General features: G+C 32.0%; 1 protein-coding gene across 1 annotated transcript; it reads left to right on the top strand.

Annotated features, from left to right (window-relative positions):
- The first annotated feature begins 10,224 nt into the window (after nt 1–10,224).
- On the top strand, nt 10,225–21,554 carry LOC103973958 (autophagy-related protein 18d). The gene is made up of 5 exons (XM_018821653.2): nt 10,225–10,497; nt 11,739–12,585; nt 19,200–19,437; nt 20,362–20,485; nt 21,254–21,554. The coding sequence occupies exons 2-5, from the start codon at nt 11,824–11,826 to the stop codon at nt 21,333–21,335; spliced, it is 1,206 nt and encodes a 401-aa protein (XP_018677198.2). The 5' UTR covers nt 10,225–10,497; nt 11,739–11,823; the 3' UTR covers nt 21,336–21,554.
- Nucleotides 21,555–21,788: the final 234 nt, after the last annotated feature.

Here is a 21,788-nt window from a genome sequence, read left to right as displayed (position 1 = left end):
TTCGTCCTCGATTCCAACTTATCGGGGTTGTATCTTTTAACGTAAGTTGGGCAACCCCAAATCTTAACAACCTTAAGATCATGCTTCTTCCCTTTTTATATCTCATATGATATAGGCACTACCTATAGGAAAATCTAGGGGCGACATCACATACGTAGCAGAAGAACAGAAAACAAAAATCCTTAAATTTTTTAAAAAATATATTTGTTATCGTGCGAAAGATGTCAAGCATCCTCCTCTCTAGAGGTGATCCACACAATAAGACTGTGATGATGCTCTTCGAATCTTTAGGCCTATTATCCTAAAAGGAGAAGTGGAGAGAAGAATAGGAGGTGACAACCAAAAACCTTTGGCCTATGAGTGTTTGGTTTCCTCCTATTTATAAAGGCTCATTGTCAACTTAACCCTAATGGATCCTATCCTATTGGGTATTGGATCACCATCCAGCTACCTAATCCTTTTAGACTAGTGGATGTCTATCCAATAATCTCTCATTGGATCTCATTCATAAGATCTAATAATTCAAGGGCTTATTAGATATCCAATAAGATAGAGGGTCCAGCGGATATCTCACATCTGAACCTCTACTTGTCGTAATGCCTACCATATGTGTATAATCGTCTAGTCCCAATATTAAGTTGGTGATGAGTCATATATGTTAGAACTTCTTCTAGCTCAATGAATTATTATCTCCATAATAATTCACTCGACTCACCGACTACGAATGTACTATATCACTACACCGTAGTCCCTAGACGATACAGAAGAATCCAATCATTTGAACTTATCTATCCTCAATTACAGTGTATCTATAGTCTCTTATCTATCTAATACCCCAAAGACTATATACCGGGTATAATTCTATCAGGCTCATATAGTTTCTATTTGAGTCTCACTCTAATCGGATTCCCCTTGAGAACTCATTCTCTCTCAATCCGAATGACCTTGGCCAGAGATTTGTTTGAGCAAAAACATATGAGATATTTCTCTCATGACACTGAGAGCAGATGATCATCTATCGACACTCAATAGTCATCGTAAGGTTGGCTACCACTCCCGATGATTGGTTGTGTTAGATCTAGAACCTCTAGACCTATAAGTCTGGTATCAAAGAGTGGAGTACTCATGCAGGACATCCTTGGTGTCTCAAGTCTAAGAACCAGATACACAACTGGAACGATAAAATCATTGTCTAATAATAAGACATCATCAACCATCCAACATTCCGTAAACGGATCAATCAGTGAACTCATTCTTCAATGAGCACCTACACTTTATCGCTAGTGTCCCCACATGAGAAGCTATGAGACTAGCTACATCCATTATATGGATAGATATACAACACACCAATCTGTCCAGTTATCTCGATGTCTCTCTCGAGTAACCTATGACTGAAATTATTTAGGATCTATGTTTAAAGTTGAATCGGTCTCATTATCATGATCTTATCACGATCTAATTCCTATTGTACAGATCTATGGACATCATAATATATTCATGCAATAGGCAATATAAAGTGATAAAATATCAAATAATAATAATAAATAAAAAAGACTACATATCAAGTCACATGTGTCATCACTCATGTGATTAGCTTGTAGGGTACTTATGATTAGCAATCTCCCACTTGGCCTAAAGCCAATTACCTCTGTGTCTGATCACCATCATCGTGTAAAAGTTGGTGCATAAAAACCTACAAAATCAAAAAACTACGCATAAGAGAATTACCTAGGGAGATCGTATATCCTTGAAAACCTACAGATCTATGGGAGAGGATGAAAGAGGTCAATTATCCTCCTCTCTATTGGTGATCCACATGGTAGGGGCTACGAAGATATTCCTCAAATCGCTAGCCAAAACTCTTTTTCACGTACACCACACAATTAAGAAGGGGCTGCCCCTTCTTGTTGTCCATACGCCCCAAATAGTGGCTGTAGTATAAGGTGGAGAGAGAGAGAGGAGAATAGGGGGAGGCAATCAAAAAGAATCTCTAGCCTATAGGTCTTTGGTTCCCTCTTATTTATAAAGACACCTTGTCAATTTAACCCTATTGAATTCTACTATATTGGATACTAGATCTCCATCCAACTACCCAAGCCTATTAGATTAGTGAGTTTCTACCTAATAATATCTTATTAGCTCTTATTTGATCTCATCTATAAAATCTAATAATTCAGGGGCTTATTGAATATCCAATAAGATAGGGCTCCAACGTATATCTCATATCCGAACCTCTACTCGTCACAATGCCTACCATATGTGTGTGACTCTCTAGGCCCAATATTGAGTTGCCTATGAGTCATACATGTTAGAACTCCTTCCGACTCAATGAATTATTATTTTTATAATAATTCACTTGACTCATCTACTATGGACATACTAGGCTACTATGCTATAATCCCTAGATGATACAGGGGAATATAATCCTTTGGACCTATCTATCCTCAATTACCATGTACTTATAGTCTTTCATCTATTTAATATCTCCAAGATTGTATATTGGGCATAGTGCTATCAGGCCCATATAGTTTCTACACGAGTCTCACTTTAATCGGATTCTCCCGGAGAACTATTTCTCTCTCAATCTGAATGACCCTAGCCAATGATTTGTTTGAACAAGAACACATGAGATATTCATCTTATAACATTGAGAGCGGATGATTCTCTATCAACACTCAATAGCCCTCGTAAGGTTGGCCATCACTCGTGATGACCGGCTGTGCTAGGTCTGGAACCTCCAGACCTATAAGTCTAGTATCAAAGAGTGGAGTACTCATATAAGATATTATTGTATCTCAAGTCTAAGGACCATATATAATACTAGGATGACAGAACCACTATTTGACAATAAGCCATCGTCAACCATCCAACATTTCGTAAGTGGGTCAATCAGTAAACTCACTTTCCAAAAAGCACCTGCATTATATCCCTAGTCTCCCCACACGAGTAGCTATGAGACCAACTACATTCATCATATGGACATATATATACAACACTAGTCTGTTTGGTTATCTCGATGTCCCTCTCGAGTAACTTATGACTAGAATTATTTAGAATCTATGTTTAAAAACGAATCGATCTCATTATCGTGATCTAATTATGATCAAATTTTCATTGCACAAATTAATGGATATCATAATATATTCATGCAACAAATAATATAAAATAATATAATACTAAATAATAATAATAAAAAAGACTACATGTCAAGTCACATGTGTCATCACTCATCTGATTGGCTTGATTGGCTTGTAAGGCACCTATGACTAGCAAAGTGATGATGAACGACATCAAACGATGAAGTAGTATCGAGTGGTGTTTGCATTGTAAGTATAAACTATCATTATGCTACTGTTATGTGAAAAACCTTAATATTAGAATCTAAATCAAATAACAATAGATCAAGACTAGGCTTGAATGCCTTTAGATGTCATGATCAATCGAATATCTTTATAAAATCAAGTAATGCACCGTAGTCTATAGGAACTAATAGCAACATTAATCTACAAAAGTTAGACTTACATTCTCCTATTTTCCTATCTTTCACGAGACTATAATTAGTGATGGAGTAAATAATATTGGGTAAAGAAAATAGATCTATAATATCTATCTATATATCATCCTAGGAGGTCTTATCTATATATAAACGAGAGTAAAGGAACTAGAATAATAATTTAGGATAATTCCTTTCATCAAGTACATCTCTTGATAAATTCTATTATAAGTGAACTTTCTTCCTATTGATCGATAATCCTATTTAGAATCTAGTCAGAATTTTAATATATTTTATCCAATTAATAGGGACACATAATCTAATATTCTTCTACTTGGCTCATTAGTATGATTAAAAAAAAGGTAAAAAACTTATATAATAAAATATAAGTTTATTTACAAATAATTATACCTAATTAAATTTTAATTTTTTTAAAAATATTTTACACATGCACTTGAATTTTATAAAATAGGCTAGCAAGTCTAATAAAATACTATAATACTAAATTAAATTTGACTATCAATACGAGTAGAGGTTATATATTATCAATATCATACTCTCTTTTGTGTACCATAATACTGTTAGTATTTCCTAATATAGTCCAAATGACCCATATAATTTATTTTGTCAAGACAATTATGTCATCACATTCAAACATAATATACCATAATATAATTATAATGACGATCATTTCATACATATACATGAATGTAGATATGATGACAGAAATAAATAATTTTAATGTCAATAATAATATCCACTCATGTACATATTATCATATCTTTTATGAGTTATCCACAAAAGCAATCATAAAAATATATTCTTTTAATAATTTAGGTTATATTGCCTTAATAAATGAATAACAATCAGAACTCAAGTTCTTAATTGACATTAGTTAATTTTGAACTTTTTCTCCATAAGTACTTTATATGAACATATTTAGAATTATTGTAACATGTGTCATTTTTAGATTAAAAATAATATAATATATCATAAAATATCTTCATCAATATAACAATTAAGTTTGATTATATTAAGTCCTAAAATTAAATTTTAAAGTCATAAAGCTTGATTACTAGCCTCAAAGTATATCAGAAATCAACTTCTACTATTGATAATGCAATAATAATATTATATATTTTTCTTTATAAATTACATCTCTAACTAATATAAATTGTAAAGTGGACTTCTTACTATTAAGATAATTTACAGAATCAACACTTGAAAATATATTATTTCATGCTAATTTAACCTCTTATATATAAGTATATAATCCTTTATCCTTCGTATATATCTTATTACTTTATTTATAATTTTTAATATTTTATTCCTTTATAACTATAAATCTATCCAATATTTGAATTGTAAAATTGATATCTAGTTGGTATAAATTTAAGCATATAATAATATTTTAACTGTATATGGATAAGAATTTTTTTATTTAAATATTTTTTAAATCATTTTAAAAACACTAGTCTTGACTAAAATTTTTATTTTTGATATTTGGTAAATAAAATTATATACTAAATCTCTTTGAGACTCAATCAATGTATTCTTCATAAGATAGTCTTAGTAATTATTGAGATGGATTCCTAAATATTTTTATACAAATAGCATCAGTTGTCTCAATCAACTATATTAAAAATTTTTATAAAAAAATTTCTTAGTTTCATATAATAAACTAAGATAATTGCTAACAAGCAAAATATTATCTATATAAAGGGCCAATATAATAAACTAGCTTCTAGTAACCTTCAGATATAAACATTGATCAATAATATTTTTTTTCAAATATAAAGATAATAATGATATTATGAAACTTTATATTCAGTTCTCTAGAAGCTTGTTTAAGGTTATAAATGTATTTTCTAAATTTGTATATCAATTTTTTTTTCTTTTATTTCTTTTCTATATGAGTCTTTTAGGTTATTTAATATTAATTTTATTATATAGATTTTCATTCAAAAAAATTATTTTCACACTCATATAATATAACTTAAGATCATAATGAATGATAAATGCGATGAAAATTTTTAACAATTCCTTTTATAAAACTAAAAAAAAGATTTCATTATAATTGTTGTCTTCTTATGAGAAAATACTTTTTGGTACAAGTCTGGGTATATTATCCAATATTATCCTTTTAAGTCATATTTAGTTTGAAAGATCCATTTGTAATCAATTATTTTATAATTATTAGTCAAGTCAATGAGTTCTCAAACACTATTTAGGTTTATCAATTTCAACTTTTCTTTTATTGCATCATATCACTGTTTATAATTATTGTTTTTCATGCCTTGTAAAAATGCTAAGGGGTCCCTTTTAATTTCTATATGATAATTTAATTCTTTTAGAAATATCACATAATAAAAAATGATAGATCTCCTTTTCTTTTGATATATTTTTAAAACTATAGGTTATGATTATTCTATAAGATTATTTATTAACAATGATATCAACATTATATGGAAATACACTAATATTATTTTCTTATTTATCTTTATCAAATCATTTAATTATTTGAGGAACAATAACTTCTTGAATAGAAAATGATAAATGAGTATTAACATGTATCTTCTCAATATCAAGATCAAAATTTAAAAATTTTCACTCCCACTTATTTATTATTTTTTAGGAATCTTACATTATAAAATTCAACTATTCTCATACTATAATTAGAGTAATAAAATTCATATCCATTGGATTATTCTAGATAACCAATGAAATATATAGAAATAGTTCTTGTATCCAATTTCTTTTCATATGGATTGAAGACTCTTATTTATGTAGGATAATTATAAATATATAAGTATCTCAAGTTAGGTTTCCTATCAATCTATAACTCAAATGGAGTTAATGCAACTAAGTTACTATGAACCATATATATATATATATATATATATATATATATATATATATATAATGATTCTAATTATATTCATAGGAGTATGATTTTATCTTTCAGTAATATCATTTTACTATGGCACACCTAGAAAGATATCTTGAGCACAAATATCTTATTTTTTTGGAAACTAGTAAAAGGGTCAAGATTTTAACCTGACTCATCGTATCTATCATAAAATTTATTATCTATATTGGATATGATAATTTTAACAGTTCTATGTAATTATCTCTCGACTTAATTTATATATATCTAAATGTATCAATAGCCTTAGAGCATATATGAATTAGATATACATAGTCATATCTTACTAGATTGTTTTTAAAGATGATAAAACATCTCTCTACACTAAAATAGAGCATATGAAATAACCTATAGATGTAAATATATATAATCTTAAGGAGTTTATCAAACTATATTTCATTCTAATAATTAATTCTATGATTATTACAAACTCAATATTCACATTAATTTAAAAATATTTTTATTGAATCATAAATATATCGAGTTTACAACCATTAAAAGGAAGATAATTTAGATTGAAACTAAATTTCAAAGATTATAGAAATATAGCATGTATCCTCAAGATTTAATCAAATGAATTATTTTTAAACATAAGCGATAAATGCCTACTACCATCACTTTTGCTTTAAAATGATTCCATATAATGATAAATTTTATACTATTTTGATTTTCATGTTAAAATAAATATCTATACATTATTGATAATATAAGTTGAAGCATTAAAATTAATATACCAAGTATTCGAAAGGAATTTCTATAATATTTGATTTGAAATATACAAAGGCAAGACTTATACCTTTTTCATTTGAACCAAACCTTATAGTCATTTTTCACTTGATCTTTTTTCCATAAAAATAGCACTTTATTATGAATAAATTTTTTTTATGAATTTATTTAATATTTATAAACTCAAGTGATTTATGTTTCACCTTTCTTTTATTGTTACACACTTCTTGAGTAATATCCAAAATATTATGAGTCTTTCCTATTTTAATCTTAATTCTTTCTAAATACATATACTACTAGTTAACTCATTTAAGTTTCGCATATCCTTTACTTGTGTTGTTGTGAAATTTAAATGAGTCATACTAAGAAGGAAGATAATTAAAAATAAATTATATGTGAACTCATCATGTCCAATATCTTGAACTTTGTAGCTTTGTCAACTCAGGATATATTATAGAATTTCTCAAATATTATATTATTAAGCTGTAGTCAATATTTTCATTGAAGTGTTAGTTAATGACTTATTAATAAATTTAATTCAATCTTTCAATATTTTAGTATACTAGTTATATATATTATAATGAAGCTTAAATATTATTAATAATTATAATAAAATTAAATCTTTTAGACTTTTTTAAATTATTTATTTAAATTATTTATTCTATAGAATTTTCAATAGTTAAGTCTGTAATTTTTTCAACCAATTCGATCAAAGGTCTAACATACTTGGTGTAAATTATATATGCTCAAGTCATTCAAAAATAATTTGATTCAAAGACTATATAGACACTAGATGCATAAGAATTAATAAGGGAAGTACTATTGTAATAAATAAAAAATTAATACTTTGAGTTTTTAATAAATATTAAACTATTGATATAATATCTATTTCACTTTTGGGTTAAATATTTACATATCTAATGTTTACACAAAATTTTATAATTATGAAAGACTAATACTATATTTATGGAATAGTGCTACTACCTTTGAATATAAAACATAAATTATAAGGATATGTAAGATAGTATCATCCTATCCTATCACATAATTATTCGAGATGGATTCTCCTTTAGAATTATCTAAATATATTGATTATGTGTGTCATTATGAATATTATTATTTTTAATATCATTTAATATTAATTCTTTAATATAATTATATAAATTTATTAATCCAGACCATTTTGGTAGCTATAAGACCAATACAAGAATATAAATTATTTTTTAAATATCTTATAAATGATTAAAGATTTATTATAATTTATACCCCATAAGCTTATAGTCGTAGAATATTTTGGTAGTTATAAATCAAATGAAACTTAGGGATATAGGTTACAAATAAGATTGACTAAATTTTTTAAATCTAATTATGTAGAAACTATTCAATAAAAAATAATCATAATAATTATTGAACATAAAATTTAATTAGTATAATAAAAATTCATATAATAATAGTAATTATGATAAAATAAAAATCATGACTTTACATGAAAATAAATATTATTTCATAACTTTTAAACATATGCTTATGAATAACTACATAAATATCTAAAAATAATAATTAAAATTTAAGTATCATAAATAATACAAATTTCACTAATATGTCATATGAGAAAATTATTAAAAAATATAATTTATAATATTTTATTTCATAAAAGACCTTAAATTGACAAAATCATCTCTATTTAATTAGGCAAGTTTAGAATTGGGCTACTCAAATTGGGTCCATCAACTCACCAATGAGGATGCCCCTTTTTGTTGGATTTCTTTCCACGACATTGAGTGACCATCGTAAATCATAGTGTCATTGCAAATGGCAATGATACCACCCAAAGCAATCGTTGCCCACAACAATAATCACTGAATGCAACGATATCGTTTCCCTTCAATAATAGGTGAAGCCTTCTATCACCGTTGTGTGTAGTCACGAACCATGATAAGGCTAGTCACGACTCATGAAGGTCGTTGCCCTCTATAACTCTACCTACCATAGTCATTATGGCTCCTCCATCTATTGCCCACAATAATAGTTGTACACGATAAGTAAGGCTCACAACTATGGTGAACTGTCATCCTTTGCTACACTATCGTAAATAATAAGTTGTTGCCCTTGGTAGGGCTATGACCATAGTAGGTTGTCACCCTCTACAATGTTGCTATTGATAGTAAGCTGCCACAACAACTCGTTGACCAAAGCCGAAGAGCATAATTTCATCCATGGTTCCAATTGTGTGGCTGAGAAAACCTTTATCAATCACACGTAAGCGAATAGGGCGGACTCGAGTAAGTAGATAGATCGAAACATCCTTTTATAGGCAAAAGTTGGTAATATAAATAGATCTAATACTTTTATGATCTAAGGTATATTTGATTTTAAAACACACTTATGGTACCAATTGTAAATATAAAACTATCATTATTCTACTAAAAAAAATTAATATCAAAATTAAAATTAAATAACGATAGATCAAGATCAGACTTGCTTAACTTTAGATGTCACGATAAATGAGATGTCACGATAAATGAAAAATCTGTATTGGATATGATAACACATTATAGTTCATAGAAAGCAACAACAACATGGATGTATAAAAGCTAGACTCACGTTCTTTTTTTTAATCTTTCATATGACTACGAAAAGAGACTATTGGGAAAAGAGAATAAATTTATAATATCTATTTATATATAATCCATAAGAGGCTCTATTTATATATAATCAAAATTCAATTAGAATCTTAATATATTTTATCTAATTAAATATGATCACATAATCTAACCAGCATTAGTTAGAGTGACCATTATGATACAAGGGATCGTGGAGATAAGGATATGGTAGGTAATTGATAGATTATAAACAGTAAAATTATATTTTACTATTCTTATGGTGGTTGCCAACTCAATAGGAAAACCCATAGCAAGTTTGCATAAATATATCATTGAGGAAAATTGATCCTAAATTAATAAAAAAAATATTTCTATTTCATTCTTTTAATATGCCCTAATCAATATTATATGCATAATACTAAAACTATATCAAATCCCTATTTTGGTAGAGTAAGGCTGCAATTTATAGCATCTAATTCAAACTTGCCAGATTTCTTGAAGGGTCGGCGGGAAGGCGGATGAAGCGTATTTAAGCGGGATTTCGATCCCGATACCTTTAATTGATCTTGAAGTTCATCTTTAACCGACGTAGAATCCGTGCGAAGGTTCGGCATTGGGGGCGTTTACGGATCTGCCAGTAGTTCCGGATACGGTGGAATCGGGCTTCTCGGACCGCGCTGCATCCGTAAAACCCTCTCCTGGACCCAATCTCGTCCCCGGATTTCGCTGCTTGTGCTTCGATCTGCGAGGTACCCTGTTCTTCCTCTCTCATTTTGGTTGTTTTTTCTTTTGTTACTCGATCTGTGTGATTCTTGTTTCGGTTTCTCTTCTTGTTCTTGTTACATCGTTCATGCAAGAAGCTTCACTAGTAGGGTTTGGAGACCAGAAGTGGTCGAGGCAATGGTAGTTTGGTCGAGATCATGGTAGTTTTGCCTACTGTCCCCCATCTAGTAGTGGTAAAGGTGGAGCTATTTGGTTGATCGATCCTTTTCTTTCGATGGGGTGCTGGATAGGTCATTGGGTCATTTCTTTTTTGCTTGCCTATTTGTTTGTTCTTATTTCTTGTGTTCATAAGATGTTTTTGTCCGCGGATTATAATTGAAACAACAAAGTAACCAGTGGTGAGGTGTATTACGTTCGGTTCACCGTTTCATAAATCTAGAGTTGATGATAAACTGTCTTGATCTAACGTGACAGCTTTGATTATCTTGAAGAGTTTAGTTATATAAGTTAATTAATTATTAGTATCTGGGAACTTATTTAATTTAATGTCCTCCTTTTCAGAAGAATGAAAATTGAAGTCCAAAGTTTACCATAGTAGTTTGATATAATTGGCTGGCAATTGGTGTTGAATCCAAAATATTTGATAGCTTAATGGGCAATTCCCAAGTCAGATAGACCTAATTTAAGTTTATCTTCAAAGTATTCTTAATATTGACCTCAGATTTGTTTCAATGTTATATGGGTGTGATTTTCACCCATCTACTTGTGATGCCCGATGTTGTATATATGTAGAACTTATTACTCTTATAACTTGTTAGTGTGATATATAGGATTAAACATTAGTTTCACATGAATTACTTCCACATGAACCCTCTGATTCAAAATTTGATGCTTGTTATGAATAATGCAGATAATCTTTCCCTTAATTTTCTGTTGACATCTCTATGCCATATCACACTTATGTTGTACTTGCCACTTCAGTAGGTCATCTATAAATTTTAAACATGTCTTCAATATCAATTTTTTTGTATATTGTATTATTGAGTTACAAATATATGATTGGAAGTTTAATGCAATACCATATGGCTTGTCTGTGCAATATTTATTGAGATATGCAAAGGAGAAAAATTGACTCAATGCATGCCCACGAATGCTTTTCTATTTATCTCATGGTATATTTACCCTCCGAAGCCTCTGTTATAATTTGAGTTATGGAAAGTTATTGTTTTCTTTCAAGCTATTCTAATTATGAATCTCGTTTCTGTAGGCTTACTGAACACTGATTCCAGATTTAGCTTAATTCCCATGACCTTTGGCTTGTTTTCTCATTGGTGACTTGTGCTATATTCCGGATGAGTTCAACAATACCGACATCTCCAGACATTCATCCATCGATGATGATTTCCTCATTGGAGCATCCGCATTCACAGCAATCAACAGCTTCCTCTGGTCAATCAGAACCAGAAATTGCTGATGATAGTGAAATTAAGCTGTTGTCAGTGTCTTGGAATCAAAACTATGGACGCTTTGCTTTTGGAACAAGCAATGGCTTTCGAATCTATAATTGTGATTCTCTTACAGAAGCCTTTAGGAGAGATTTTAAAGGTGGGGGCTTCAGAATAGTTGAAATGCTATTTCGTTGTAATTTCCTGGCTCTTGTTGGTGAAGACACCAACACTCAGTTCCCACCTAATAAAGTAATGATCTGGGATGACCATCAGAGACGTTGCACTTATGAACTCACATTTAGATCTCATGTCAGAGGTGTGAAATTAAGCCGAGATCTCATTGTTGTAGTTCTTGAGCACAAGATTTATGTGTACAACTTTGCAGACCTGAAGCTTGTTCATCAATTAGAGACGCTATCTAACCCCAAAGGGCTTTGCTGCCTCTCACATCATTCTAATACTTTAGTGTTGACATGCCCTGGTATACGCCGGGGAGAGGTTCGGGTCGAACATCTTTTTCTGAAGATGAAAAAGATCATTAGTGCTCATGATTCTCAGATAGCTTGCATGACCTTGACCTTGAATGGGCTGCTTCTTGCAACTGCAAGCACAAAGGGTACATTGATTAGAATATTCAATACAAATGATGGTACTCGGTTACAAGAGGTAGGACTTTAAGATTTGCCATGTGCCACTGACTTGATTTGAAAATCTAGGACAAATTTCTTTATTTTATTCAGTATTTTATTTTTATATAAAAACAGGTTGCCTTTTTCTGAACATATATTTATGAGTGGTGCATCCATCTTTGCTCATAATGGATCATTTGATGATAATTCAGATTATGTACATGAGCATCATGGCCAACCTGCTTATATTAAACATTCTTTTTGGTTTTTCTATGATTTTATATGAATTTGATAGAATACATCTTTTTCTAGGTCTTGTTGGTAAATTTAATCACTTCTTCTGTTAGTTATGCATTGCAATGTAAATTTACTAGGCATAAATAGATTTGCTTTTGCTGTATATATACAAGCTTTATACAGATGTTCAGAATTGCTGTTCACTGTTTTAAACAATGTCTCATATTTGGACCTTTTTCACACCCTTTTTTCTTTGTTTTACTCAAACTTTCCCTGTTTAGATGTGGGATGTAACAGGTTATGAGATCATAAGTTTTTTTAAGTAAATCTATTTTTTCTGACTTCCAAAAGGGTGTAAGTGGAATCATACCAATCCAGGAGTCCCTTTTGACTCACTCTATGACCCTGTAATTCATTGAATTGGAAAGTTCCTAATAAATGCTATAGCTTGAGCAGAGCCACTTCTCCTGTATGGTGGTGCTTGAGCTTTAGGTATTTCTTTTGCACAATTGCGTGCACTATGCTACCTACACCTTCCTTTGGGCAAGCAAGGTTCACTATCGAATTGATTATTTGGGAGTCTTTCTCTCCGTAGTAGGTGTCCACAAAAACCAATGTGTCACTATTATTGCCATATTCTTGGTGCTTGAGCGCCCTCTTGCACATTGGAAAATTCTAAAACTGTCGCTGCTTTCTTGAATGCTCTCTGCAAGAATTTTGCCTTTCTTCTCATAATGCACTTAAATGTATTCCATCTTTCATAGGTTTAGATGTGATTTTAGTTGTACTTTGGTTTACATTTTGCCTTTCTCCTGTTCTGTCCCAGTCTGTCCTATTAGACTTTCACCCTTTAACAACCATTAAATCTCTCTCCCTCTTTTTCCCTTTTCTCTCTTTCTCTTTCCATGGAATCATAAACATAGACTTACTGGCATTTCTTCTTCCTCGTACAAGAAATTTGCTCCAAAAGCTGTCATTTTAATGCATGGTTAGCATGGTGGTTAACTTGGAAAGTAGACCAGCAGCTAGCTTAACGCCACACTCACTCACCATTTTGCACAACTGCTGAACATCAATCTTGGCTATACATAAGGTCATTAGTCTTTAAACTCATGGCTTCCAGACAGCAAAAAAGTTGTATTGCCAGCTTGGTGGTGAGATGACTTCATTTAACAATTAAGCTGGGATTTTCTACTGCACTCTTCTGCACGATTATATATATATATATATATATATATATATATATTCGAAGAAAAAAATGATAGAAAATCATTCCAAAGATGATTGTTAGGCTCAGTATGTCATTGAGCCTACAGGAATCATTTAACAATTTCTGATTTTTAATTTTTAATATCTTGAGTTCATACAAAGATCTTTACATTGAATTTACAAACTCTAATGTTTTTTGTCCTATTTGCAACAAAGCCTCATTAGTATTTGTCACTAAAAGTTTGAAGCTGCCTCTAACAATGCTACCTGTGATAGCAATTGCATAGATTTTTCACTAGGGTTCAGCAGAATCTTGTTTTGACAATGTGGGGACTCATGTTGCATGCAAATATACCTTATACTTATAGGACAAGTAGATATAAATATGTTAGAACATGTAAGATCAGTACGGACAATTTCATTTTAAATAAAATGGTAAGAATAAGAAAATTGGCATGATCTCTAGCAGAGTGAAAACTGTGCTTGGGACAGAGCTTACAAGATGCTTAAAACTAGATATACATGTAAATTTTGCCTGATAATGCTGGCAGAAGAATTGAGAAAGATACACTGAAGAATAGCTTATGAAGAACAAGGGCCTTTTAGTGCTAGGTCAAAATCTATTTCAGAAGATTGGTTTGGTAAAGGTGTGTCAACCATGGATCCGATTTTATTGTGGAACCAAGTTATGATATTATATTTTTTCCAAAAGATGATATATTACTGCTTCAAATTTCTACAAAATGCATTGAATAAAAAGAGATAAATCAGGGGATAAGTGCCCACCACATCGAAGATGAATGACTAACTTTAGCTTCATTGGCAAACCAATTAGCTGCTCAATTATATTCGCTATAACAACGTAAAAATGTGTATGAAGTTAGTCTTTGTAGAATCAATTTGATGTGTTGAATGGTGAGCCGAAGATGCTAAGGTGGATCAGCTTCTTTGGTAAATAGATCGTAAAGTGTTGAAGAATTGGTTTCAATTTGAATGTGTTTCATTCCTTGGTCTAAGGCAAAGAGTAGGTCTTTAATTGCCAAGTCTTCACATTGTATGTCTGTTTTGATGAAGACATATTTTTCCAGTTCCTAAGCAAGCTCCCGAGTGGTTCCGTAATACAAAACCAAGCCCTCCATCCTACAAAGAAGAGGAGCCATCACTATTGAGCTTTATCCAGCCCACAGATGGTTTTTTCTATGGCAATTATAGATAATTGGTCATTTGGGTGCCTTCAAATGTGATTGATCTAGCATAGTAGCTAGTATGGGGTAAGGGCTAAGGTCATTCCCACTAGGTTGAGGGTTTCTTACTATCCAACAGAGAATCATCTCTTGCTTTTCATAAGAACCAAATCTGGTTTATATTGACAGCTAATAGGAGAAAATCATGGCTTAAATTGGTGCTTTCTTTAAACCAATCACCTTGGGACCAGGTTGGTTTATGTAAAAAAGTGATGTTGAGGTTTTGTTCTCAATAGGTCCGGACACTTGAGGAAAATGGACACTGAAAGAATAGGTGTTGAATGGGGCAAGTAACAGTATGGCTTAGGTTTGTATTACTAAGCCTATTAGTTGGTCTGTATATGTAGGGATGCAAGTAATCTCCAAAGGTTATGCTAGTCATACCAGGTTTGATCAAGAACTGAATCATACTGATTAAGCAAATAGTAAGCAGCCTTATTAGTAGCCTTACCTGAAATAATTCTCTACAAACCAATACAGTATCAGAAGGCAAATGATCAATTTCTATAGATGTAATAGATTAAACTAGTGAGGGACCACAATAATTCAATAGCAACTGGATATTCCAGTAGGTGTACCATCTCTAATTCGTTTAAAAAAATCATTTTGCAATTCATGCATAGCCATGTAGCGTAGTTTGCATCCCTAGCTAGATTTATTTAAAGTTAACATTGTTCGAGGATGGATAGGATTATATTTGGCATGCATAATTTTGGACCAAAGGCTTTGATCATTGTTTAAGTAGCGAAGAATTCGAGATGCTTGAAGAGAAAATTTAAACAAATTTAAATCCTGGTGACCAAGGCTCCCTAAATCTTTAGTTCTTGTAATAGTGTCCCATTTAATGAGATGCAACCATTTTTTTTGAAATATTATTTTATCAAAAAAAGTTTTACTCAAAATTTTAATTTTATGTAACATCAATATAGGCATCGAAGTTACACTAAATGTATGTAATGGGAATTGAATTGAGAATTGATTTAATTAGGACCACCTGACTAGCTTGTGAAAGATAATTATGCTGCTAATGGGCTAATTTGGATTGGATTTTGTTAAGAAGGTCATCATGGTAAGAAGAAGATAATTGTCTTGGAGAAACCATAACTCCAAGATATTTGAAGGAAAAATTACCCTCTTTGAAGCTGAAAAGGGAACAAATATTATTTTTAACATGTCTGGGAGTAGATTTAGGGAAATATATCTCTGATTTAGTGGGATTAATTCTTTGATTTGTTAAGATTTCATTAATCGAGAAAATGGAGTTGATTGTTTGACATAATTTTTTTTTAGCTCTAAAGCATAATAAAGTATCATCTGTAAACGTTATATAACTAAGTTGACAATTAGAGCTAAAGTGGAAGGGTATAAGTTTCTTTGAGATGTGGCTTGGTTTAGGTGTGTAAAGGTCTGTGCTACCAGGATAGATAGAATGATAGATATGGAGACAAGGGGTCCTCTTGTCTCACCCCACAATGACTTTTGAAAGGACAAGAAAGCTGACCATTAATTAGAAATTAGAAGGAAGAAGAGGAGATGCAAGAATAAATCCATTGCATAATTTAGGTGGGTAATTCATTAAAGTAAGAACTTACATAATAGCATCCTATGAAAGTCTATCAAAGATTTTTTCTAAATCAATTTTAACTATGACCAGTGGGCTTTTACCTGTAGAAGAATATATAGAGTATATTGCTTCTTGAGCAATCAATATATTATCATGAATGTTTCGGCCTAGAATAAAGGTCGATTTCTCCCCATTGAAAAGGTGAACGAATGATTTTAGTTGGTTTGTGAGAACTTTAGAAAGGATTCTATTGTTTACATTTGATAAAGCAATAGGCCTAAAATGATTTATAGTGGTTGGATTTTTAACTTTATTATAAAAGTAAAAAAGGTCTTAGTCCAACTAGGGGGATAAAATTATGATGAAAGAACCAATTAAAGACATTATGCATGGAAAGGGCAATAATGTCCCAAAAAGATCTATAAAGTTCTCCCATAAATCCATCAGGTCTTGGGCATTTGTCAAGCCTCATGGAAAGAACAGTCTAATGTATTTCGGTAAGTGAGAAAGGTTGAATAAGAGTAGACTAAATGTTAGAATTTGAGTTCTCCAAAGAAAGCCAAGGAGTAGTGGAGTTAACAGGTGGCTGATAGTTCCATAGATTAATGTAATGCTTATTAAAGATAGATAAAATATTCTTATTGTCATTGATATCCTTTATAAAATTACACCTTTTAAGATAAAATTATTAGCCCGCCATTTGAGATTGATTTGTTTAAGTAGCGCTAAGGTGATAATTATAAAGACATTTAAGCTGTTGGCAGTCATGATCTGAAGGTTAAGAATAATCTAAAGAAGCTTCTAAAGCAGTTGTGGATTCATTGGTAGAATTCAGTCTGTGCTCCAACATTTCTAGGCACTTTTTATTCCAAGTGGAAAAAGCAATTATAGTCTTACACAGATTGTGGTGAAAATCATTAAGGGGATCTCTTTATATAGTGGAGGGACAGGTCCAGATAGTGGTAACCAAGGTTTGCCGTACCGGACTGTACCGCCCGGTACAGGCGGTACGTACCGGTCCGACAGGCCAGCGGTACGCGGACCGTCCCGTACCGTACTGAGTACTGTAGCAGCGTACAGTAATACTGTAGCAATGTACAGTGCTCGATACACGTGAGTGTACCGCTCGGTACACCTGGGTGTACCGAGCGGTATACCGTACCGTACCGAGCCCGGGTCGAAACGCCGGTACGGTACGGTACGGCGAACCTTGGTGGTAACTAAGTTAGCAGTTTCAAGATAATAGGTCCAGAAATTTTGAAAACAAATAAGTTTCGTAGGAGTTGTATTAGGAAGTAACTTCATTTTTAAAGGAGCATGATCCGAAAATTGTCTAGGTAAATAAAATACTAAATAATGACCAAAGAATTGCATCCAATTCACATTACCAAAAACACAATCAAGATGGACTAATATACGAGAAGAACCATGTCTATTATTACACCATGTGTACTTAGAACCAAAAAAACCCAAATCAATTAGACCACAATGTTTAATAAAATCTCGAAAACATCGAGTAGGAACATTGGCTGGAAAAGGACACTGTGGGTCTAAAATACAATTAAAATCACCAAGAATACACCAAAGTAAATCGAAAAAGTCTAAATCTTCAAGAATTGACCATAAATGATTAAGCACAAAAGTTATGATATTATGGACACAGGAAAATATTCTCATCAATTTGGATTCTGGATATCCAGGTTCCATAGGTCCTGTTGTATGTTTAGAAGATGAAAACTGGTTGCGTACTGCTAATTTTAAGTATTGGACTACCAACATCTTTCACTTGTTTTGTATAGGACAAATTTGTTCCACCTTCTCGAAAAGTATTTCATGATGGATCAAACCATGCCAAATCTCAGAATTATCATAACAGAAATATTTGAGTGTAAATCCGAGACCCCAATCTTCGATTAGGTTGAATCCAGGTTAAATCCTGACCTATTAGTAACCCTTGTTTGGAGTATTACTGCACATCCATGGTGTGGTTTGAACTTGAGGCTTAAGAATTAAAGTTCATGGAATATAAGTCATATCTGCAGTGGCTACTCCAAGTCAATGAGTTATGAGGGAGATAAGATGAAGGACTGGGTATATGTAGATGCACAATTTTTTCTTTTTCTGTTTACTTTTCATTTTCTTCCCTTTCCTCCCTAACCTCCCTAGTTTGTGAGCCAATGATTTCACAATGAGGATTGTTTACTCAAAGTGGCCTTATCTTGTTTAGTGAATTTTGTATCTCCTCATCATGCTTGTTACCAAATATGATGATAATTCTGACGTGTGTTGTTGAATTTGCTTGTTTACTTGCTTATATGTCCATTTCAGTTCTTACTCTATTTTTGCAGATTTGATATGTATTAATTACTCATGTCAGATAAATTAACAAAATTGTAGGTACGCAGAGGACTAGATAGGGCTGATATATATAGCATTTCTTTCTCTCCAAATGCACAGTGGCTGGCAGTCTCTAGTGATAAAGGGACTGTCCATGTGTTCAGTCTTCGAGTTATAGCTGCTCGAGGAGATGCTTCCACCCAGCTTGTAGCTGCTCAAAATCCAGGAAATGTGCAGCAGAATGCCCTCATCTCTGCGAAAACTGGAGGCAACACTAACTCATTCCATTTTATAAAAAGTGAGATGATTCGTGCCGTTGTGTTTCTTTTTTCCATTTTGTTCTATGTAGTTTATGTTTTGATTGGGGGAAAATATGAGTAAATAACATATCATGAAACTTTAAAGCGTCACATCTGAACCTTTGATTGAAACTGTAAGAATAATGTCACCAGTTTGTTTAGATGTAGTTGTTTTTCTTAGCTACAATTTCTAAAATGCATATGACAGTCCGGGGCTATATCAGATACCAGTTGAACCAGTAAACACCGGTATAACCAAGCACCGATAATGAAGCACATTACTCATTATTATTATTATTATTATTACTAGTACTACTGCTACTACTACTATTATTACTCTTATTGTTATTTACTGATAGCAGGTTGCACGTTGATTTACCACTCGGTAGATATCATATGTTGAAACTGTTGTTGGACTTGTACTTAAGACCTTATCTGATGCTGAGTTAAAAGATGTAGAGCTTCTTTGAGCTATAGTTCATGGTTTCCAAGGTGATTAGTAGTTGACTTATCTCTACATATATTGCAGGTTTTCATTCTATCATTTTGTCATGGAAATTGATGATTAAGTTCTAATACTGCAACCTACTGGAGCATTTCCACATACATCATATGGTTTAAAACTTAGAACTTGAAGTTTAAGTGTAGTTTGTTCTCATGTGTTGGAACAGATGAAAATGTTGACTAGCTAATCTATGTTACCCACAGGCTTACGGGACAAAAAAAGGGGCAAAAAACCAAGGGAAAAATGCCAACTACTTAATACAGAACTACAATTTGTTTTCCATTACTGACAGTGCGATGCATTAGAATGTGAAAAAAGGAACTAAAACTTTTTGACTATCCATTTAATACTTTGCGCTTCTCATTATAGATGTATGATTTGGTAAAAAGGAATCACTTATGTAAACTGCAATCATCAGGTGTCTTACCAAAGTACTTCCGTTCTGAATGGTCATCCGCTCAGTTCCATCTAGCAGAAGAGACGTACCATATTGCTGCATTCGATGCTCAAGACACAGTTATGATTGTTGGAATGGATGGCAGGTACTGCTCCAATCTTATACTATGATTTTGATTTGGAAAGCATAAAGAAGCTTTGTTGGAACACAATTAGAATAACACCCACAAGAAGAGAGAAAAGAGCGATTATGGGGCCAAGAAGAAAGATAAATAATCTTTAAGACATTGTTAGATTTGATTGCTGGTAAAAATTTAGTGTTCTGACTCTATTGTTATATGAATTCTCAAAATTGATTCCGCTCAATTTCGTGTTCAGACTTCCTGGGACCGTAACGGATGTAGTATTGTTTCCAATTAAGAAACCAAAATATGAAGTTTATATTCTCTATAAGGATCCCACTAAGATTCAAACTATTTTCTTTCAAAGAATGAAAGAAATTTAGGAGCAAAAAGAAAAGGTAAAAACATAGAAGAATGGAGTCTTGATCGAGTTTAGAATCAGAACTTTTACACCTTACACCTTTCTTCTGTGGCTTAGTGCACGACAAATGTTTTTAGCCTGTGATTGCTCAGTATTTTGTTTTGTTTTTTTTTTGCTTTATTTTACTTCCTGGATTAGCAAGGGTAAAGAATTGAAGCTAGAACCTAGAAAAGAAAAATACACGTTTTTTTTGCTTTTTTTTGCTTTAGATACTTGCTTTCTTCGGGTTTATGTTATGTCCTTATGTAATACGCAATTGAGTAGACCTTGTATTCTTTGAAGCTTATTGCGACAGCTCGATTTATTCAGGGATCTGATCTGTGTATCCGCACTAAATATCTTTCTTCTTTCTTTCCTCTTTTTGGCTCCAGTTTCTATAAGTGCACATTTGACCAGGTGAAGGGCGGGCAGATGGTACAACAGGATCATATGCGCCTGTTGAAAAAAATCTGATTGCCATCAGCCACTGAAATGTACGCAACTTGGCGGATTGCTGTGCTCAATCTGCACACCTGACCGTGATTTGACCCTTCCTTTTTACCTTTGTAAAAACCTTCCGAAGTAAGTGCAACTTCATCTGATACTGGTGATCTGCTGATATATCGATTCATTTCTTGTTGATCATGCCATGTTTTTTTTGCATTTAAATAGCTCTATTCACTGGCAGAATGATGCCCCAAAAGAAAATAATAATGTCAATACAAATATAATGAAATAGAATCTCTATTAAGATGACCGCAGAATCATAATCACTCGTATTAATTTCTAGTAGGACGTTCGATCTTGCTTATACTAATTGTCATTGTAGTATCAATGCCACCTTAACACATGTATATTATATTTTAAACGATCAATGTCTTGTCACAGTAATTTTTTTAAGAAAGATTTTAATTTTCAAATCGAAAC

This window comes from Musa acuminata, chromosome BXJ2-9, assembly GCF_036884655.1.
Source record: "Musa acuminata AAA Group cultivar baxijiao chromosome BXJ2-9, Cavendish_Baxijiao_AAA, whole genome shotgun sequence".
Lineage (NCBI taxonomy): Eukaryota > Viridiplantae > Streptophyta > Magnoliopsida > Zingiberales > Musaceae > Musa > Musa acuminata.
Note: the sequence above shows the minus strand (reverse complement) of the source record. Positions and strands in the feature narration are given on the sequence as shown.

Coding starts and splice junctions, on each gene's coding strand:
- LOC103973958 (XM_018821653.2), top strand. CDS start 11,824: ATGAGTTCAACAATACCGACATCTCCAGACATTCATCCATCGATGATG. Junction 19,438..20,361: donor CTCATTCCATTTTATAAAAA/GTGAGATGATTC, acceptor TGCAATCATCAG/GTGTCTTACCAAAGTACTTC. Junction 20,486..21,253: donor ATTGTTGGAATGGATGGCAG/GTACTGCTCCAA, acceptor TTTTGGCTCCAG/TTTCTATAAGTGCACATTTG.